Below are 23,237 nucleotides of genomic sequence, written 5' to 3'. Positions count from 1 at the left end.
CAGCTCTGCTGGAGGATCATAACATTCACAGGGCACACCGGACGGCGTACCAGCAGGTAAAAGTCGAAGTAATTAAATAAATACAAAAAGAAGTAATTGAATAAATACAAAAATAATGGCTGGGAAATAAAAAAAATAAGTTTTAATAATAATTTTTTTTTGTTATAACATGAATTTCACTCTCTCTCTCTCTACCAGTGTATATATATATATATATATATATATATATATATATATATATATATCATATATTTTTTTTTTTTTAAGCATTTTTGAAGGCGTGCCGCTACTTCGCACCTATATATATTATATATATATATATATATATATATATATATATATATATATATAGGTGCGAAGTATATATATACACGCGGTGTTTTTTTTTGTCTTTTTTTTTTTTTTTTTTTTTGAAGGTGCGACGCTACTTCGCGGATTTTCAGTTTTCACGGGTGGTCTCGGTCCCCATTAACCGCGATAACCGGGGGTTCACTGTAGTATATTAATGTATCACCGTGTTGTCTGTCTACATGTGCTGCTCCTTTGTTTGTGCTCCAACATCAGTTGCTTAAAGGGTTGTAACATGCAAAATGTATTTATTAAATGTTACTCTATTACGTACATTTACCATTAGGTGTTAACTTTAAGCAAAAAGCAGACTTGGTTATGGTTTGAAATAGACAATGTGTTATTCTCTTTGATTTTTGTTTGGTTTGACAAACTTCAAACTCCAAGTGGTAGTAACCATTTTTTAAAAGTAATTGTTCTCTGCCAACACAGTTGTTGACAAGCGGGTTAACTTCCACCATACAGTGCTTGCAGCTCATCTCTGCAAGTCAAAAGCAATCATCAGCAAACATCCGATCGTTCAACTTCCATTGCGTTTCAGACCCATATCAAATTTGGAGCGTTCATGGATACTTGTGTGTAATCCATGTGTGTGTGTGTGTGTGTGTCACCTGAAACTGATGTTTATGTGTTTTTGCACACATACACACTTACCGATCCTGTAGAATCGGTCCTCAGTTCGTTTGTATTTCTCTTTGGTCTGCAGTCCAGGTTCCTGACAAAAGACAAAGTTGAATTATTATTAAATTAAAAAGTTATTTATTTAGTACTTTGTATACATCTAAAGCAGCTCAAAGTGGAGTCCTGCCTCCTCTTTTGTCATCCCCAGTCAAAAATAAAAAGTTACAATTTGCTGGACAAGCCTTGGTGAGAGCAACTGGAAATTCTGTATCCATCCATGTCTCAGAAAAAAAGAATACATTCTAGATAAAATCCGGTCATTTATGATAAAAGTTTTGTTTAACTCATACAATCCCAGCCGTTTTCATGAGAGCAAACAACTCAATCATAGCGTTTTTTTCTGGATTTTGACTGATTTTGCAAGGCATACAGGATATTGTTCTAAAGATAAAAACATGGGGCAAAAAAAAATAATAAAAATGCAGAGACGTATAAATACGTCTTCGGGAGGCAGGGACTACAGTTTTGAAAATGTATATATACACGTCTTATGAAGTGAATGAGTTAAAAAGGAGCGCACGCTCAGCACGGCCAGGTTGATGTTTGGGCTGGACGTGCGGAAGTGTTAACATGCACAAGACTGTCACGTTGTTTGCATGTGGGAGGGAAGCGTCTACATGTGATTTTATTCATTGAAACGCTGTCCGGTGGAGGTGGCAATGATCTGTCGGGAGGGAGATCTCGTGAGAGCAGCTGATATTGACGTGTAGGTGGGTGTAGTGAGATTATTATTGCAGTAGTTAAGGGTAGAAGTAGAAGCAGGAACGGTGGGCTGAGTGATTTGTAAACAAGAGTCAGCTGGCAGTGGAATTGATGACGGCATAGCGGATGTGAGCTGCGAAAATCAAGCGACCCAGAAAGCTTGGAAGAAAACCATCCGTCTTATAAAAAGAACGGCAATTCCAGAATAGGTTAAAATTGTCAATAAAAGCATAAGTGTGTAGGAGCCATGAATACAGGCTTAAAAGGCGACTGAAGCGCTCGCTGCCATGGAATTGTGTAAGCAAAATGGCGCTTATCAAGACCGACAGCCCGCAAGTTTTGAGCAAGACAAAAGAGGGCATGAAAGTCTCTCTTGGTCTACTCCGATTGCGATGCACTGTCGCGTTCGTCCCCACATGGACAATGACCTGTGATAAGGATGTTGGAAGGGAGTCAAGAATATCGGGCAGGATATTCACTTTTTCCATAACTTTGTGGCTCCGGGATAACAGCGGGTGATAGTAAGTAATGAGTGCGTTTAATGATGCTGTCCCTGACTATGACGGTGGTTGGTGGGAACAAAGGCTGTGAAAAAGAAGTGCTAGGGAAACTCCGAACTCTGTGGGGAGATTCCTAATCCCGTCGTCCAAAATGGTGCTACAACCCAACGCTGGGTGGCAGTTGAGGACGGTACCGGTGAGTGGCGCCGATATGGTGGGAGCGAGTCAGTAAGTTAAAATCCGAAACATGCACTGTCCAAAATAGAGTGGGCATATGAGGAAAACAATTGTGCTCTCTCAGTGAACACTCTCCTATGGCGTCAAAATGTTACTTACGTTTTGATGTTGCTCAAAAGGCAAATGTTAGACGACGTCAACAAAGAAATTATGCAACAGCCGAGTCAAAGCAAGTGTTAATGATTTGTCATTTGAGCAAAAGGCACACACGTGGGTCTCTGATCACTGATGAGTCAATTGCCTCAGGCAGTGCTGTCATGCTTACATTCCAGTTTAAAATCAATAAGTTGCAGCCTTTGAAGCAACCCGTCCAAACAGTGTAATGTAATGATCGTTGTCGTTGCGCATCGCTGTGTGTACGTGCATGATTTGTGTGTGAGTGAGTGAGTGAGTGAGTGAGTGAGTAAGGGTTCCCTTACGGAGACAGGCAGTATTTCCACTGTGGTGCTTTGCAGCTTGTCCCCCAGGTGTTCCTGGTTACCACTGCGAAACAGGAACCTGACAACAAAAATCATTAAGTACTTCATATGAAGACATCAGGGCCCATTCATGGCTTAGCACAAAAAAAAATATAAAAACTTAAAAATCATCAAGGATTTCAGTGGGTCTGCTGACTTTAGGTACGGTACAAAATGTGACCACATTATAAACCGTAAGCTAAGCGCATAAGGTGCATAACTGAAATGAGTCCCGTTTTGCTCTCATTTGCATTTTAAACCGAATGAGGGATTTGAGGATTTAATCTTGCAGGATCATTAAGGTGTTTACTTTGGTTAATTAAATGTAAGATGTTTAAGGATCTGCTGATCCTGTCATTTCAAGTCATTTCTTTAACCTGCACATCATGTCATAGTAAGAGGATTTGACAAGTCACCAATATAGTTCTGAAATTTTCTATTTCTAAAAAGTAAAAAGGGCTGTGATAGTCCTATAGCGAAACACTGATTTCACTTTCTGATTATCGTGGAAGACTGTGCGATTGTCAATAAAATATGAGGGAGCTGTGCTAATTTTAACAAGCCCAGATGGAATTGCCACAAAAGGAACGTCTTCCTCTTGATAAGATCCTGTCTCATCAGCACAGCTAGATTCTATAACGGACATCGCTAAACGGCACACTACAGGTAGTCGCTTACGGACGGAGCGACTGACAGGACTAGTTTACCCGGCCATGCTGCGACCGTCCTCCATATTGAGTTGAGACACACATACGGCTCCTCTACTTCATCTCCGTGGAGAAGATGGAGGCTAACCTGAGAATGCTTATTTTAGAGTTTTCTTTCATTAGCCTGTTCGGATCCCCCGGAGAGGCATGCAAACACAGACATAAACTGGAATTGACTTTCTGGGAAGGGCAGCGGGTGGAAATTAATAACATCCTTTCTTACCGCTCTATGCTGATGGGTCTGTCGAATTTAAAGAGGATGTAGTCTCCAGCGGTGGGCATGATGGCCCAGAAAAAATCTTCCCCAAGGTATGTCTTCTCCAGCGTGTGGCCCTGATAAACCTGACAGAAGCAGCATGCGTGAAGAACGTGGGGGGGTTAGCGATATCATCGTCAATGTCACGTTCACCATGTGCAATTTTGCATTATCGAGTATTTGTCTGGAAAAGGAAAGTCAAATGAGTCCGTTGATGGTCGCAAAGTAGGAGGACGTGGTGAAATCTTCATTTGTCAAATCAATGCGCATTGACGGAAAAGGAAGAGGAAGTCATAAACCTTCATTCTACGAGGACAGCTTTGCGACTCCATAAACATGCTAAAGGAAAGCTAAGTAAATATGCACACTCCGAAAACTCTTGAAGAGTTAAACAAACACACACACACTATTTGAGGCGAGCAAGTTATAAGACGTGACAGCCAGGATGTTCGATATTTGCTAAACGTTCAGTTTACACGCTGCATCGTAACTACAAGACATTTGTTTTGCAGATCTATGAAGCAAATTAAGATATATACAAGCGCTTCTGTTCACAAACGCTGTCTTTCCATAATTGTTCTGTGAAGCATTGGTGGCTTTAGACTATTTTTTGTAAAATATCGTCAAATTATCGTTACGTTTTTCAAAGAAAAATTTAGATTTTTTTTTTTTTTTTTTTTTGCAGCCCAATTCTCGCATGTGTAACAGCTACAATGAATATGAAGTGCAATTGCCATTCTCAATTTTATTTCTGGATGAAATGAGGAAGTCTCAAAGCACCCCAAAAAACAGAATACTGTTTAAAAATGTAGTCGTTTCAGTAGTTGAATTGAAAGCAAAGAAGTCATAAGAGATTCATTAAACATGTTGGAAAATGATTTTAAGAAGGCTATTTGCTAACTCCCCATCCACCCCTCCAAAATAATCATTTGCACAGTACTTGAAAACTGTATTAAAACTATAAAAAGAAATTCATCAAATAGTTCAGTGCATGTAGTGAGTCCATAAAATATTTGGGATTTCATGTTTTCTATTGAACTGCTAAAATGAATTATGCTTTCCACAATATTCTTATTCATGGAAATGCAGCAATATAAATAAATACGCTGGATTGCTCTGCAAAGAGCTTCTTGTTACCTCTCCATTATGTTTAAGGTTTCTTCAAAGGGCATGTACTACATTTTACTTACTTATTGGAGTATTTTTTGTTTCTTTTTTTAATGGTACTTAAAATTGCCTGTTCAGCCAATCAAAGTTGTGGATGAGACGATTTGGTGCACATTTAAAGTTGGAACTGATTGTCTTTAGTCTGTATTGTCCTCAGTGGGAGGATTTGGAAGACCAAAGGTTCGACAGTAAAAATTTGGGAGAATGATTACCTTCATTGAGGTGGAAACCTCAGCAGGAGGGTTGACATGTATTTTGTGGAGAAGTGGCTTCAGGAAGTCTTTGTCCTGCGGGTTATGGACATAGAGCATGCTGAAATGCGCGGGATTGGTCGGCTGTGGCGTGTGACTGGTTGCGTGGCCACGGGACTCACTGTGAGCTTTTGGATCTTTCCGGGAAGAGAAGAATGGAGCCCCACGTGTTGAAACAGGGAGGGTCGGAAGCGCACGCGGAGGCTGGACTTCTGGCGCTCGCAATGTTTCTGGAAAAGTGTCAAAAAGGGTCAATAGTTACAGCCAAAGTACATTAGTATAATGCAGTAGAGCAGGGTGAATTTACTGCCATGTACAGTGAAGATCGCAACACAAAAGTGCCAAGTGCTGCAAAGCATTCTGGTAGTGCTTCAGCCTCAGCCAATCAGATGACTGTTCAGAGAGATGTCGTGAGTGGTGTGCTTTTGGGGAGCGTGTTTTTTTTTTTGTTTTTTGTTTTTTGCAGGGTCTGTTGTGTAAAGGTTAATCTAACCTGAGATGTTTCTTGCTTGCAATAATAATGATAAAACAGACTACAACACCGTGGACAGCGGACCTATAATTCAGCATTCTCCCTCACGTCCACATTGGTGTGTGTGCAACTTCAGGAGCGTTCTGTAGGGTCTAAGTTTACCAACAGAGGCTGCTAACGCTCACCGTTAAATGCTCTCATTTGGTCCCATGGAGTGCTCAAGGAAGTCACATGTGTACAGATTTATAGAACTCAGTCCATTCATAGGGCGCCCAGTCCGTTATGGAGAAAATTAGGGACTTTTAAGTGTGCCCTACGGTCGTGAAAATATTAAGAGGGTTCCAATAAAACAATACCTGTACAGTTTTTATAATGGCGACACTTTTAATCTGGAACTGATTATTTCCACTTCTGTTGTCTCCTATTGGGAAATTATTTCATATTCAAACACAGACTTGATGATTTCGCGTCTATTCCTAAAAATGGCATTTTAAGATGTTAGAATAAATATATGATATCTCTTGCAGTATTGCAAAGAATTTATTTCACAATGTGACTCATGTTTGAGACCGGGCGGAAACACCAGATAAGAAGTTGACTGTCAAGAAAAGCTGAAAGCGAGCTGTACCACTTCACCAACGGGGAGTGTGCCTTTTGGCACATTGCTGCAACTGGAACAAGCACCTGAACTGTTGGAATGTGACTGAAAGTTTACGCCTAGCCCTATTGTTTAGGAATGATTTATGAGTTAATATTGCTTTCCCCAAAACCTTTCCATCAGAAGATGCTCTCGTAACCAGGGACCACTCCAATAAATGGGGAGAATTCGGGGGATGTGCTTCAGAGCTGATTGGTGCGTTGTAACTGAGCACACTTCTGTCCATTTCTCCTCACAATTCTAAACACTCTTGTCTTCCTTTCTTATTTGTTATTTTAAGAAGTTTTTTTTTTTTATTGTCTGAACCTGACAGAAGTGCTACCTCTTCACCTAAAGAGGTTGTTAAAATGACACGTGTTCATTGTGGAACATACCGCATCTTTCTCAGGACTGCACACTTTGACCCAGAGAATGTGGTCCAGGAGCCAGTCGATTGGCTTCTCCTTATAGAACATGAAGATGAACTCGATGATGAGATTCAGGTCTGGTGCCTTGAACATCTTCCCTGCAGGAGAGCACATAGCAAAGCATTAATGAGAGTTGTGGTGCTGGCACAGACGCTCATTAGCAACCAACATTTAAGTCTCATTAACAAGACTTGGGGGACTTGTTGCTGAACTGTAAACATCCTCAAGCATAAAGTACAAAGTGAGTCTACCACTTGTTGAAAGAACCAGTCAGGTATGTGACAAATCATACCGATGAAGCCCAGCTGAGAAAACTCCAGGATCATCCAGTCCTCGGAAGAGAGCTGCAGGGCAAAGTTCTTCATGGTGGCAAAGTAGTTGGGCTTAGCCACGATGTCATCCTCCAACTGAGGGAGGAAAGGCAACCAGGAGGAGTGAGCCATTACAAACAACTGAGAATCCTGGGCTTTAAGATGCTCACAAAAGGAATGTGCCGATTGGGATTGAGCAATGAAAACACAGCAGAACTAGTGTACACCAAACTCAAGCGGGTGGAAATACCTCTTCCCTCCAGGTGAGAGCAGAGAATGGAAATGACACACCGCATGCATTAGATGTTAGACTGTTCATAAGTATGCATGGTAGTCGACGGTTTAAAACAATTATCAGGCGAAGTATCACACAAAGCGTCAGCATTGCAGCCACTGACATTCATGACGTCACAAATGTCAGTTCAGCTCATATCCAAAGATTAGCCCCGTGTAAGCGTTTTTCTTTATCTTTTTGTGACACGATAACAATTCACTACAGTATGCAATTTAAACTTTAAGTTGCATGAAGGAAGCAGGCTGATGCCATATATAACATTTACAAACATGACGGAATATGACATCAGACCATAAAAAAAAAAAATTAAAAAAATTATTCTAATAGTGCAAGGACACCAAAGAGGATGTGTTAGGTAGGCAGTCCTTTTTCAAGGTCAGGTGACACATTAATTGAATGCTTTCACGGTCATTGCGAGTGTAAAAGTGTATAAATCAGAATGGAATTATTTCTGAATGGGTTATTTAATTGTGGAGAGTACATTTTTTTTCCTGTTAAACAATTCTATTGCTTCTAATTCACATTTTGCATTTCAAGTAATCTTGTCTGCTTTTTAAAAAAATAAATTAATAAATAACACAGTTGCGTGTTCTGGTGTTCGAGCGTGTGCGAATGTAGCTGTCGTCTTACTTTTGTTCTAGATACACATTAACTGTAATACTAATTTTCAGAGTTTTGTGAAAAGCTTGATGCACACGTAAGCCCTTATTTTGGTCTTTCCCGACTCCGCATTCCACAATTGTGATTAACATTAGCTTCTTCATCTTCTGATGTTCTCTCTTTGTGCTTGGTGTGTTGCTATGCATCTTTAGTGTTAGAAAGCTATCTTGTTTCTAATCATGGAAACCAAGATTATTTACGGTACTTCGAGGAGAGCGCTACGTGTTGTGGCGCACGCTATCTGAACATCTACCATTCTCGAGTAGCCACAAAAGAGACAACTTTCGACAGTATGGGTGACCGCATGATGTAAATGCAGCACTTTTTTAAAACCAGAACCGAGCTGGTTTGTGTGACCTGTCCCCATTGCTGCTGATTGGTGAGTTTATGGAATAAGAGCCTTTGGGGGAAATAAAAAAAAAAATAAATAAAATAAATAAAGATTTGACAATCACAAAAACGCGTTGTCTGAAATAGCGATTTCATTCTCGATACAATTAATCGTTCACTCCTACTAACAGGGATTATTAACCTTTACAATTAAGATTGTTTGAAAATTACTTACACTACGTACAAATGTCAGTTCAGCTCATATCAAAAGATTAGCCCTGTGTAAGCGATGAAGGGTTTCTGATGACTATAGAACAGCTTTCTGCGGATTTTTATTTATTTATTTTATTATTATCATTATTATTTTTTTTTTTTTTAAATGGGGAAAAAAAATGCATCTCAAAACAGATTGCGTTCCACCTTAACGGGTGAACTGTATTAGGGAGACATTTAATTTAGTAATATTTGGAGCACCAAAGAGACAGATGAGTGCAGCAGAAATCCAAGAGGATTAAGCTGAGAGTAATTGAACCAGGCGGAGGTTTTAATGAGAGGAAACAGATGCTGACGAATTGCAACTACACGCATTTGCATTGTAGCTGCCTCGGTTTAGTACGGCAGTCAAAAATAATAGCGCAATTTTCCAGAATTTAAGGGCTTACCTGAACATAATAAACTCCTTTGCTCAATGCGTACATCATGAGGAAGGAATAGTCCAGGTTCTGCTTTGTCCGCCATCTAAACACACACACAAAAAAAAGAAAAAAAAAATGATAGTTTCTAATTGTGTAATTTAAGAGCTCTACAGGCGACATGTGAAGAGGGACGCTTTGTTGTTGCAACTGCTTGGAGACCCGATAGTCTATCAGGCCCAATTAGTGTTTATCCCTGCACTCATATTGAAGCGGGCTTATGCAATACACGCCAGTCTACAATGTTCCGTCAGACTTACACACAACCACGTAAATCTAAAGAATATTGACAGGTCACATGAGACACATGGCTTATATTACCTAGGATGTTGGAGCAAACAAACACCCACTGCTGCACAAACAAGACTCACCTGTGCTTGAGGTCTATATTATGATCCGAGTACATGCGTACTAACCGCACCGTGGCAGATTTCTATGAGCTGCTCGACAGCAGACTGCAAAGAAAACATTGACGACAAAAGCTTGTGAGCACTTGGGGAGCAAGAGGCAGAAGGGCGCCTGTACTGATGACCTTGATCTGACTTTGACAAATGCTTTTAGAATACTAAGTAGCTGACTAAAAGCTCTCACTTGCTTGCTCCCTCCCACTGACTCATCCTTCTGCTCCTGCAGTCGTCGCCTCACATCTCCACCCCTGTGTCTCTCGGGTTATCATTTTCTCATTCTCTCTTTGCCTAATTAGGGAAAGAAAAAAAAAAAAAAAGAAAGGTGGTAACGATAATTCTTTGTCTTACCTTACTCTGTCTTTGGAGTCCCCAAATGTCTCTTTAAGGTTGGTGAGGTCTGGGTAGAAGGTGGCGGGAGGCGAAATGACCTCCAGCAAACCTGAATTCATCTCTGTCGAGAACCTGATGAAAAAGAGAACACGCGTGACGTCAGGGAGCATGAACGAGCTAACAGACATTTCGATCGCAAGGTGCTCTTACTCCTTCTGCAGGTCAGAAACCACACTCTGAACGTACTCCAGGTCGGTCTGTCGGAGAAAGCAGGGCGACCTGTGAGCGTCACGCAACTTTTCGCATTATGGAACGACTGGTACTGGGCGACCTCTCACCTCCCCAACGAAGATGATAATGACGCAGTTGAGTTTCTCCTCTGGAGACAGTTTGTCGATGAGCGAATGCAGGGTCTCCGCCAGATACGACTTCACCTTACGCTTCACCGTGGGGATCCCCATCACCATGGTAACTGGGCAGAGGAGAACCGGGGTGGCGTAGGGGTGGGTTTTAATAAATGGATACAAATAGTGAATGGTCGTTGCAGGGCATTTGACAGATTCCACTCCGCAGACAGAGATGGCAACGGAAGGGACCCCTGGATGCAAAGCATGTACGCCACTGTGATGCTCACGGAGAGGCACCTTAAAAACGATATCTGAGTCAGACGTGGATTTGATTCATAACAAAATGATTCCGTTGACAATTCCTAGATGAGGGCAACAATTGGCAGAATTACGGAAGAAGTAGTCAATGCTAATTGGCATCAGGTCAACAACAATAGTCACACTGACGCAAGGGACTCTACTAAAAAGAAAGACGAAGAGATAAAAGCAAGTGATGTGCAGCTTTCATGTGCTTTGTTCTGAAACAATACCGAAAAATTCCCCCAAAACTCCATCAGACTCAAATCACAACAGTCGATATTTGCAAGAATGAGTCGCTTCACTGTAATTTAAGTATTTTGTTGAGATGATGGGCGGCTTGGTGGCCGACTGGTTATCACGATCTCCTGTTGTGTTGAGAGCTATGTTGCAGTTTTTTGTAAATCAAAGTATTCGAGTTAGTTGATTGTTCGTTAGATTGTCATACATTGTCAATCAAATTGACAATACTTTGATTCTATCTCCATACGTATATACGCCCTTCCCTAAAGATAGCCCCAGCACATTAGTTTAAAAGCATGCACCTAAAAAGGTCAGACTATAAACTCCAACTTTCCCCTCCTGGCAGCCCAACCAGTTATGCTGCTCATTTGCATATTTTTGGATCCCATGAGTGTCATGTTCTCAGTTTCTCTTTCATGCGCCAAAGTCAATTTTAGAGTTCAAGATTTTTTCAATGCAGTCCATGTTGTAGTGTTAACTGTTTATGTTTCTAAATCCAATCAGCAGACTGAAGCATTCGGATCGGCATATTTGAATCGCTTTTCAGATGAGCTCTACTGAAGCGCACGCCCTCATCATGCCAAAAAACGTGATGTGGCTGTGAAGCAGTCTGCAGTTATGTTCTGCTGTTTCCATTGTTTATTTGTAATGTTGCCATATTCATGTGTAATATGTGAGGCTTCTAAAATGCCTTGAATGTGAGAAACATTTGAGGCATTTTTCAAATTTTGTCGGTGCAGTTTATACAGTTTGCCTGTGCACCGACAGTCTATAGTTCACAGTACCAGCATGTACGCTTGCGAGAGAATTCAGCAGAGTACGGTACTACTTGCCATCTTGACCCATGTGCTCATCTTCATATTCAAGCATTGTTCTTTTGACCGCTATTACAATGAGAAGCTGCATTAACTGAATACAAACTAGCATTATTGCACAAAACTTGAAATGATGTCATAGCGAAGCAACACTTGTCTACAGTCGGCGTGTTGTCATGCCCATTGGAGACAGGGATGAGGGGCCTCGCCAAGGGTACAAAAACAAACGTGAGGTGCACACGGCACACTGTGCGCTTGAGAAAAGGGGGCCGGGAATCTGCACAGCGTGGAGAATCTGTCCCAGTTTCGCTTTGTGTTTCTCACACCGAAAACCACGTTGTATGATGACGCCCACCAGCATTTAAAAAAAAAAAAACTAGGTCGAAGATGAAAGGAGAGCGTGGGAGGCAGGAAGAGAGAGTCTGACATCATTCAGAATGGTGGTAGACAGAGAATGAACGATACTGCAGACAAGTGCAGTGTGTGCAGTGCCCCCCACCCCCCCCAAACCCGATGCAGCCACGAAGCTCCAGCCTGCATCCCTTTGCTGATCGCTCCTTACGCCATTCATTCAAACTGGCTGCTAATCAAATCTTTGAGGAGTTTTGATGGGCTGCATCCAGAGAAGCTTTTTCCGTTCGACGCTAAATAAACTCATCAGACCTTTTCAATGATTCACATTTTGCACAGTCATACTTGTGATAAAAATAGCAACAATGTTTTAAACAAGGAGGAATGTGTTGCAAAGCTTTAAACGACATTGTATTATTTTGTGGATGTGCAATTTGACACACATGCTTAAATGGTGAGCAGGGGTCGTTGACAGTGTCACCGCAGAAAGATGCCAGTGAAAGCAGAGTAAATGGGAAGATAATCATAGAACCTTAAATGAAACAGGGGGCGGCACGGTGGCCTCACAATGGGGAGGTTGTGCGTTTGATTCCGGCTCCGGCCTTCCTGTGTGGAGTTTGCATGTTCTCCCCGTGCCTGCGCGGGTTTTCTCCGGGTACTCCGGTTTCCTCCCACATTCCAAAAACATGCATGGCAGGTTGATTGGACACTCTAAATTGTCCCTAGGTGTGAGTGTGAGCGTGGATGCTTGTTCGTCTCTGTGTGCCTTGCGATTGGCCGGCAACCAGTTCGGGGTGTCCCCCGCCCGCGAAAGCAAATCATGCATGCCAACTTCCATGATGCTTGCTCAAATTTGTTTCATATGTAATAAATAATAATGTTGAGATACAGCAAGCATTTTCTCATTAATTTCTTATAGTAATTTGAACACTAGTCAAATAAATTGTTATTCTTGACTTCTGACTTCAATTGTTTGTTGTGTACTACTATATATGTAATATGAGGAGCTGATTAAACATTTGGTTGGTTTCACAGACCTCCAATGGAAACTACAACGTGGCACGCAACAAAATGAGTTTAACACATATTGTCAAGTGTCCCTTGGCTGAGCCCTTTAAGTTCGAAGACAATCCGAAGGGAAGTTTATGTTTCATTTTAAATACACAATGTGTCATTCTCTTAATTGTACGTTTAATTTGACAGTAAACTGGGAGCGGCAAGAAAATCTTGCAGCCCCTTTGCCAAAGGATTGTTCACCATTTGCAAAATTGCCGCTTGTGACGTGAGTTGAATTTGCTGCCAAAAGATCAAACCAAAAATATATAAAAATGGGCCAAGAGCCAGTTGTCAATCATTTTTCGAAAATCTCACAAGCCAGGTGACTTTTAAATCAAGGCATGTCTGAAAAATGTCGATAAATAAAAATAAACAAATTGAGGTGTGAGAATGATTGTCATTTAATCTAAAGGTGACGTAAGAATCACTGTAAGAATGAAAATCATCTCTCTGCTACTTTGACTCCGTGCACAAATCACAGAATCATCAAGATGTAGAACTCGACAAAAACTTTTGCACGAGTACATCATCAGTACAGTAATGAAAACATCCTCGAGGTTGAGGCCACCAGGTCGGAATTTTATCATGCATGTACTATCCATATATGCAGACAGAGGCCTGCACTGCAAAGTTCAGCCAGTTTGACTGGTGTTGCAACATGTGCTTTTAAAGAAAATGTTTTTCTCCCTTCATTGTTTTAGTACAGACTAGATTAGGGCGTGACGTGACAAATAATTCAAAAGCAGTCAGATTCAAGAATATGAGGCTGAAATTGAACAATGATTTCTGTGTTGCCAACTGCGATACTTTAGTAACGGCATGGGGAGTTTCATCTATTTTATGCATGAAACTGCTCCACTCACTTTTTAGTGTCATTATAAACAGGGTCGATTAAACTAGAACACTTCAGGTGGGAAGTGGGAGAAGGAACACATTGACTATGCTATTAAAGCTTGGAAATTTTCTCCAAATCTTCTTAAAGGCTCACAATGTATTCTCCATGGACTATCATTATCTACAGTGTGTAAACATTCCTTGGGGGGGGGCCTCAATATGATGCTGAGTCCAGAGGATATTTGCAGTGAACTTGTCACTGAAGGCGTGTAGTGACATGACTCCTATAAAATGCGTTTGGCAGCAATGGTGAGTTCTCACCTCCGGTGCGTCCAAGGCCGACTTGCACGGCGGGGTGCAAGCTGCCCTCATTGTTGAGCAGGTGAGGCATGTGGTGGTAGATGTTTGGCACATGGAGGGGTCTCCTGTTGGCCAGGTCCTTCAAAAGTTTCCGGGTATCGGCTAAAAGTATGAGGACATGACATACAGTAAGTTAAATAAGAAATGATTGGGCGTAGGCAACCGCATTGTACCACACACCCAACTGTTACAAACGGGAAACTCTGCAAGTATGTGTGGAGTGCCACACACCCAGGACATTTTTCTACAATGGTGGCGCAGGTTTTTTGATGCATTATAGAGCAGTGAGAGCCCTGACGAAGGCTGAGACAAACTGCTCGCCGGGTAAGGAACCTGTATTTAAAAATATAAATATTTGTCTCAACACAAGAAACTTAAAACTGACTTGAAAATTTTGGTCATATATGATGAACACATTTAGCTGACCCTTTTCGGACTCTATTAACTCATTTACTGCCAGTGACGGCTAAACACGTCAAAGATCCATATTTTTTATTTTTTTTTTTTATTCGTCTGGTAGTGAATGAGTTAAATTGGGGTGGGGGGGGGGTGGATCATTCTTAACACACCTCAGACTACAGGATAATTTGATAATCCGGGGTTTCTCATCCTTGGTCGGTAAGGGGCAAAAGTTAGACCATTTATTTTTCTCCATCAGGAACACACAATCTAACAACAATCTAATCTGCATATCAGAGAGATGTTAAAAATGTTCCTACATTCAGTATTACTAGTATCTGTTTCCTAAACATCACAATACCACCCACAATGATTGTGAAATAACAAAAAAATGAGTGACATTTGAACTGATGGGCCCAATCAAATGAAGTTTAGAGAACAACAACACTGAGATTATTGACAAACCAGATTATACAAAGACAGACTTTATGGTAGAGCTAACCTCATGTTTTGCCCTGAGAGTATAAACCTGGTGCCAGTGTCAGTGAACTCCAAGGTGGCCTGACAAAGTGACGTAACGGCCACCGGGACACTAGGCCACTGTTACAAGGGAAGTCAACTCCCCAAAAATGCTTTTCAATAAAATGTTTTATGCGCCTTCACTAGTCAAAACATGTTTTCTGAAGCTGAGCCATGATTAGTCGTTAGCTGAGCCCTGAGTAACTGTGATGTCGTTTTCAGTCGACAGAAGTAACAAAATGGCTGAACGTTGAGATGGCTAAAAACGAGTGGCTTTTACTCCTCAACTCATATCCCAAAAATGCAATATTAACCAGAATGCCATGTTTAGCTGCATAGAACATGTTCTTGTAAAGAAATGTTTGGGGTTGACTTCCCCTTTAAAGTAGAACCCAGTGGTGTCTGACAAGGTTCATATCAACATTAAAGGATTCCCAATTATTTTTCCACCTTTAAATATCATTGTTGGATGTTCCAAGTACTCAATTACCTGAAAAAGTGGTGAGGGCATCTTTGCTGTTGTTGGTTTCGGTAATGGCGTGCCGAAACTGCTCGAGGATGATGTTGAGCTCCGACGAGCGCTGCAGCGTCCTGTGCTCGGCTACACGAAGGCGCTCTTTCAAGGCATGGAACTCCTGCTGGTATGCTACCAGTTTCTCTGCGATGATGAACAGAAAGGTGGTTCCTGAGCACTCGAGTACAGTCATTAAAAAGACAACAACAAATGCATCCAAGATAAATCGTGAACTTTAGCTGGCCGCTCCCACGTGGAATGCATCGTGTACAAAAGCCACCTGTGGCTGACCTCGTTATTAGTGATTGATAAAGTTATAGGACTGCGACCACTGTGAAACCAGAGAAATGTTTAATTGCCACCATTTGAAATGCTGGTACAGATTTTAGCAAGACACATGGAAGTTGACACACTTGAGTAAGTGAAGTAGCGGGTTAGATCTGACCCCCCGCCCCCCCTTTTTTTTTTTTTTTTTTAATAATATATAAAGTAGTGCTGTCAGGCTGTCACTATCCAATATTTTTATCGATTACAATAGCGAAAGAGAAACTGTGTCTATTGATACTGCCAATCATGATTATTTTTTGTAAAACTATTACTGCTATTTATTGTTTCTATGAATTGATTATTGGTCCATAACACGTCAGAAGATATGGGAACATTTTGAGCATTGCTTTGTTAAAGCAGGTATGCAAAAAACACCAATCAGTCTCCTTTCATGAAGGACGACAGAAATCAGAGAAATTCGATCACGTTTACTGTAAAGAGATTATTTGGACAATTTCAAGTGAAACCACAGTAATACCTTAAGGCATGCAGCTTTTGTAACTGACATTTTGGACTGTGGAACTATCATAACTGTTATCGCTGTATTAGATTCACAAAATTGTTCTCAATCAGACGCGGGCTTTCTTGCAAGTATGCTTAAATATTTTAAAATCTGGAATAAAACTACTTTAGACTTTGGCTGCTGAAGCCGTCCAATAGACATTGGCATACTTTTAAGAAACATTGTGAAAATGTTGACGGAACATGGTTGTCATCTGACAACTATGGTAACATTTGTTTGGGTCAAAGTAGCCACACAAAGAGGTGAATTGAGATTTCTTCAGCCAGTTAATTGGGGACATAAGACCATGGTCTGTTTGTAGGTTTCAGTGAGGTTTCGCTGAGGCGCTGTCGTCATAATGTTTGCTCATATGACTCATGACTGCAGGCATTGACTTCCCCCCTGTAAAGTTGATTCTCTGCATTTTTCTGAAAGCTGTTTTTCCGAAAGTTTTGAGCTTGCAGCATAAATTCAAAGAGCGGCCCAGAAGGAGAGGTGACGGTTTAGCCGGACCGTCTCTGATCTACCGACGCTGGTATATTGTTATTGTGCTCTTTCGGGAGCTCATCAATAAAACAATGACGACTGGACTCCCTTTATCTTTTCCCTTTCCTGCATTCTCTCTGACTGAGCTATTGTCTGTCCACTGTGCTCCAGCTTTAAACACAGATGCAGTCATGAAGCCTCATGAAAAGAGCACCTTCAAACCCTAAACAGACTTTCATCTGCACAACAGTGCTTTGACTGCCAGGCCCGTGGAGGTGAAGCCACACCTGCAATCCCATGGCACAAACAGCACAGATAAGGTCTCTATTTGGTTCTATTTGTCCAATAAAAGGCGTAGTCATTAAAAACACACAAAAAAAGTTGAGGCCTTTCAAATGCATTGGGTAATAACTATGTTCTAACAAGAGTCCTGAGTATGAGAGTTTGCTTTTTCCAAAGATATAATAATGTCTTTACTTAAAAGCAAAAATGTGTGAATCTGGTCTAACAAGGCAAAATGACTTCATGCGCATAACACAGCCGGTTTGACCGATGAACAATGTTTGCATGGTCTAGTGCTTATCTTTACTGATGATGACAAAACCAAAACAGTGATCCTCTTGGAAGCAACTCTAAGCCTCAATCTTGCACACCTGTCATCATTTTTTTTTTAAGATTTTCTCTCTAAAGTCAATTTAACAGCTTAGAATTCCTGACTCTGTTAAAATGCCGACTAAGCATTTGACTAATGTTTTTACTCAAGAGTCAATTCTTCCCATTGGGGCCAAAAGGAGAAGTGATGCCGTTTTATGTCAGTACTGCATTTTTTTTTCAGTGTTATGTACAGAACTTCTTAGATTTGCCGCCAACTCTCAAACCTGGTTCACACGTTCAATTGTTAACATCTTATCCAATTTGTAATATGTGAACGACTTTGCGCATGATGAGCTGAAACTAATTAACACGAGCGTTGGCCTCAACTTTAGGCCCTTCCCACCATTACCATTGGCATTCACAACTTGTCTGTCTATTGATCTCAAGTCTAATGTTATTAAGGTATGGTTGCATTAAACCAGAGAATCCATAAAGACTAAGCCATAGATGCAAATGCAGAGGTTTAGTTCTCTGACTGATTGAGCGCATAGTTTCCCTGCAGTCCACTCCCATGATTTTTATTGCTTTACTGCCGCTATTTAATTTCTTTCACATATTGTGTACAATGCAATTTGCGGCCTCGTTATTTGAGCTCCTGCCTCCATTGGGACAGACACTGTCTTGTAAAAGTGTTGTCACCCATCCATCCATTATCTAAGGGTCGCGGGGGTTATCCCAGCTGTCTTCGGGCAGTAGGCAGGATACACCCTGAACTGGTTGCCAGCCAATCGGAGGGAACACATAGACCAACAACCATCTGCGCTCACATTCATACTTAAGGACGATTTAGAGTGTTCAATTAACTTACCATACATGTTTTTGGAATGTGGGCGAAAACGGAGCACCCAGTGAAAGACCACACAGGCACGGGGAAAATATGCAAATTCCACACAGGAAGGCCGGAGCCGGAATCAGAACACTGGAGATCTGAACTACGAGGCCATCGTGCTAACCAGGCGGACACCATGTCACCCTAAAAGTGTTGCCAGTGTTGATTTAAAAATAAATAAATAAATAAAATAAAATATAATTTAACTGGGGTTGTGTCAAGTTGTGTCACTTGCAGGGACTATAGAGTGGACTATAAAAAAATGTGGACAACTGCAAAAAAAAAAATATATATATATATTAAAGAACTAGACGCTAGCAGTTATAAAGCATGTTGAGATTTATTTATTAATTTTTTTTAAATCTAGTACATCAGATTTAAAGATATTTTCATCAAATTTCACCTCTATAAAAGACCAAAATTGAGGCTAAATTTGAAAGGAAATTAAATATGGCCAACTTTCTTTTGAGTTCAAAATAGGGTTTCAGAGATTTTGTAGGTCTTGGGCTGTTAGATGTCACGCCAACTTTTGTCAAATCTTTGTGACACCTACAACCAGGTCTGCTTCGCTACAAATTGTAGGGGCTGTTTTTGAGCCATTTTTTAAAAATCTCTATATAATCTAATAAAATATTGATCCTGAAAAAATATATATCTGTAGATGTATTCAGGCATTATGTCAAGTTACAGCAGCTCTTGTAGTAATATCAAAATGGCCGACTTCCTGTGATGTAGGGTTCCAAGAGTCTTTTTTGTAGGTCATGTAGGTTACATATACCACCAAATTGTTATAGTTTCTAGGTGAATCGTACAACCAGGGCTTAGTCAGGCTTTGTCAAGTATTTCAAGTGGGCAGTAGTGAGCTTTTATTTCCATTTTCGGGGTCTCAAAAATTTTTGGGTCTCAAAAATATCATTTACGGAGAAATAAAATGAGATATACAGTATCTAACTTCGAATAACTAGGAGCAATGAGAGGAGGAGCCAAGATCCGCCACTGACACAACAACCTCGCTCTACACTACCTTCCTTCTGTTTGCATTTCCTTCCCTCCTGAGACTATTTTCACAAAATTGTACACACATTTTACCACATGCAGCAAAATATGCTTCTGTTCAGTTTTTTTGTCCTGCAGCAGCGTCTTGATCTCTTCTCTTAGGACATTCTGTCGTGACAGTGCCCTCCCTGCAAACACTGCCTCACTTACTTATTAATGGAGGCATGCGGGAGGAAAGGGCAGTCGAAATGTGCAATTGAAAGTCGTCAAATGCCATTGAAAGGTAGGTCAATTATCATTCCTAACAGGCACTAGAATATATACACACACAAAAAAAGAAGCTTTTTATGTCCGCCTATTTTTTTTTTCCAAAGCATCTGCCTTGATCATGAGTGTAGCATGATGTAGTGGACAGGAAAACACAACAGGATCACAGCTTGAAGTCTTCCCTAGTCCCATTTTAAATTTCACAATTAATACTACGGAAATTTTGCATTTTACACAGGTTTTCCCAAAGGAGTGGTCAAGGCGAGCCAAAAGTGTGCCAGTTGGGTGAAGTAACTTAAGCATAAAAACATGTTTCCTATGAACCAACTGAGGGCATAAATATTAAAGATTGCAGTTTTTCTGTAAATTGTTTTACAAACGCATACAAACTATTTGCAAAACTTCATCAGGTCAACATCCATATTACACATTGCTGGCACCATACCAGTCAATATAGCATTCTCAATTGGGCAAAGAGCACAGTGGCACGCTTGATGAGTTTTAGCGTGGCAATACCAGCACCTCAAACGCCCACTGGAGCTGTGCCCTGATATGTAAACAGGTCTGTGCATAAGTGGGGCCAGATAGGCCAGGTTCTGCTGAGGTGAAAGCTCGTCCTGTGAACTAGTACTCTGTTCCATTTTGAACGGTTTCCAATAAAGGGATTTCTAATTCTAATTCTAATTCATGATGAAGGAACACCTTGCAACCAGTCCTCATCTAAATGTGCCTGAAACTCAAAACCAATTACACTAAAAAATAAAAAAGAGGAAAAAAAAACAAAGAAGAAATATTTTGGGATTTTTTTTTTTTCTGATAACATTTTTTCACTCAGTGAAGACACGCCCCCTCTTCCACATGACACAGTGTGTCATCATCAACACTGCTTGTCGTGGAGGGCTGCTAGGGCCGATCCCAGGAGACTTTGGGGAAAAGGCAGACCATACCCTGAACTGGTCGCCTGCCAGTCACAGGGCACACACAGACAGACCGATCCCACACTGCCCGCACACAAGTCAGGCGAGTGAACTGCACAATGAAGCCATTGACGACGCAAACCGCAAACTTTGGAGTTCATCCTTCTCACAAGATTTGAAGAGGTCACATGATGTTTGAATCCATTTTTATTTGATTTGGGCCATTTTTTAAAACGCAAATGGCTAACAAATGAGGCTCATATGCACAGCCGCAACAGCCTTGAATTTGTAACCATCTCAGGCCTGTTGCTATTTGATAGAGAGAATTATATCTAACTCCCACCACAATGCTTCAGGAGCCCTCATAGTGGTCTTGCTGATGTGTGCTGACTGCAGCGCACGTTTTTTTTTTTTTAAAGAGCGTGAACATGGAGCTCTGCTTATACATTCGGCAATTTGGACCCAAATTTGAATTTAGAAGTTGCTTCAGATAGAAGGACCAAAAGAATCACAATGACTGAAAACCCTAACCTATGTTATAGTTTAGGATCTGGCTATATCCTGAAAAAAGTTACTAAAAGGCCATCTAATTGTAACGTGTATAAAAAAATAAATTGCTCAGCCACAGATTCTGCCAAGCTCAAACAAGAATGAGAGCCACGTGTATGCAGCAACATGCTTGTGCATTATGCATGAGGAAGAACCCTCCAGTGGTGCACCTGCTAGCCTTGTGCTTCCACAATGACGCAGCCATATGTAACACAAGGTATTCAAACAGGCTTTTATCGCTCACAAGACCTCAGCACAGTGAGCGGCAAAGGATTGCATTGCGTTCTGCTCATTCCAAAAGAAAGAATATCTTGAACGAGGGGTGTTAAGAGAAAATATGCATCAAGAATCCTCACATTAAATGCCAAATCTGACTCTCGTGTGCAATAATTCCAACATTGATATATTTTACCTCGTGGTCTCAAAATGTATTGTCACGTTATGGACAGCATGGAACTCGAGTACACGGTATTTCATTCAGCCAGTTTATTGATAACTTTTTTTTTTTTTTAAACTGATGCGTTGTAATGGCAAGGCTCTTGTTTGCTTGGGTGTGTCGGCTTGCCACGGACCAGAAGTAGTCCTGGTGGCTGGCATTCACTGATCAAAATAAATAAAAAAAAATAAAATAAATATTGACTCTCACAATGGGTCACCTTCCACAGCACAAATTCAAATAATATTTACTCTGTAGGCATGGGACTCAACCATAACCCAAGGACACCTTTAGATATTTTTTTCCCCCAAACAAAGACTTCTCAAATGCTAAAACTCATTTGCACAATATCAGGTCTTTCCATTCTAATCTAATCTTTGCTTGCAAGTTCTCTTGGTCAAAAGAACTGCAGGATCAAGTCAGCCAATCAATACAGCACAAATCTAGACTAGTATCAGTCCCTGTGGCTTGGGTCCCGACACAGATTCTTCATTTTGCTTCCTCAACATGAGCTCATTGTTTTCTCCTGACCTCCACCCACACTTGAGATCATGCAGTTTTTTCCGTGAGCATCACTGGCACCGCACAAAAAAGGATGTCTATTTCCGGAATTTTTCTTTCGCAGAATGCCTCCTGGTCATGAGAGGGAAACGAGGAGTACATAAAGATGTAGAACAATAACATGAATGTTATTGCTGCGGTTTCTTAATGGGAAATGGGCTTTCACTTGTATAGCGCTTTTCCACCTACAAGGTACTCAAAACGCTTCAATGACCTCATTCACCTCCTGATGACGGATTAGAAATAATGTAAGGAACACAAACAAGTTGCTGAAAAATAATCCGGTGATGGAAAGATGTCATTTTATGAAAACCTGGAAAAGATGAATGGAATGTAGTTACGCAGAATGTCACGTGACACCGATCTTCCAATCACATTTTTAAAAGCACTTTTTAACATCCCGGAAATTCATAAAATGCAGACTATTTTTAGCACAATCTGCTTGTACTTGAGAAAACGAGTGTTTTAACTGAATAATTGCACACTTGACGAGATGAAGTGTGAGGATTGAATGGCACTTTTGTAGCATGATGAGGAGCAGCATATTTTGGATGATAGGTAACAATTTTCAGCAAACCTGGAAATATTCGCCTTTAAGCTTTTTAATAAACTATCAAAGTTGCGGGTTTCAAAACCAAGCAACCAGTTTTCCAATTACTGCTTAGCATGGAACGGGCCATATTTTAAATCAACAAATCTTAAGCAAGCTTTAGCAGTGGATTTCGTATTATACTGTAAAATGTTGCCTTTAATTCCAACCGAAGAGTTCTGCGCCATTCACTGACAAATAAATTAAAATGTGTGAAATTGAACCCTTTGTTAAGATTATTAAACTCAAAGAAATAGCCTGGATTAGTTTTATTTTGAAGGGCTCTTCCTTTTTGTGCTAATTGTTTCTGTATTTATAAATACAATGCATGCTTCGAGAGGCTGGTTCTCCAGCACATCAGGGACTGCCTTCCTCCCACTCTGGACCCCTACCAGTTTGCATACCGGGCTAACAGATCCACTGAGGACGCCATCGACACTGCTCTGCATGTTGTGCTGGGCCACCTGGAACGACAGCAGAGCTATGCAAGGATGCTCTTTGTGGACTACAGCTCGGCATT

At 40.9% G+C, this 23,237-nt stretch overlaps 1 protein-coding gene across 2 annotated transcripts in view; it reads right to left on the bottom strand.

The window, feature by feature from the left end:
- The window catches only part of mgat4a (alpha-1,3-mannosyl-glycoprotein 4-beta-N-acetylglucosaminyltransferase A), a 35,584-nt gene that overhangs the window by 3,700 nt on the left and 8,647 nt on the right, over positions 1-23,237 (bottom strand). For both annotated transcript variants that reach the window (XM_088314525.1, XM_088314524.1), the window contains 13 exons: positions 15,581-15,748; positions 14,134-14,274; positions 10,208-10,341; positions 10,080-10,126; positions 9,888-10,001; positions 9,103-9,178; positions 7,137-7,251; positions 6,812-6,942; positions 5,430-5,537; positions 5,269-5,343; positions 3,857-3,975; positions 2,888-2,966; positions 1,003-1,063 (listed from right to left, as the gene is read on the bottom strand). In XM_088314525.1, coding sequence (XP_088170651.1) covers positions 1,003-1,063; positions 2,888-2,966; positions 3,857-3,975; positions 5,269-5,343; positions 5,430-5,537; positions 6,812-6,942; positions 7,137-7,251; positions 9,103-9,178; positions 9,888-10,001; positions 10,080-10,126; positions 10,208-10,341; positions 14,134-14,274; positions 15,581-15,748 — 1,368 coding nt within the window. The remainder of the gene's footprint in view (positions 1-1,002; positions 1,064-2,887; positions 2,967-3,856; positions 3,976-5,268; positions 5,344-5,429; positions 5,538-6,811; positions 6,943-7,136; positions 7,252-9,102; positions 9,179-9,887; positions 10,002-10,079; positions 10,127-10,207; positions 10,342-14,133; positions 14,275-15,580; positions 15,749-23,237) is intronic.

Source organism: Idiotropiscis lumnitzeri, chromosome 14, assembly GCF_059441095.1.
Source record: "Idiotropiscis lumnitzeri isolate Australia: NSW breed Sydney's pygmy pipehorse chromosome 14, RoL_Ilum_1.0, whole genome shotgun sequence".
In the NCBI taxonomy this organism is placed as follows: Eukaryota; Metazoa; Chordata; class Actinopteri; order Syngnathiformes; family Syngnathidae; genus Idiotropiscis; species Idiotropiscis lumnitzeri.
The sequence above is the reverse complement of the archived record's forward strand: the minus strand, read 5'-3'. Positions and strand labels throughout refer to the sequence as shown.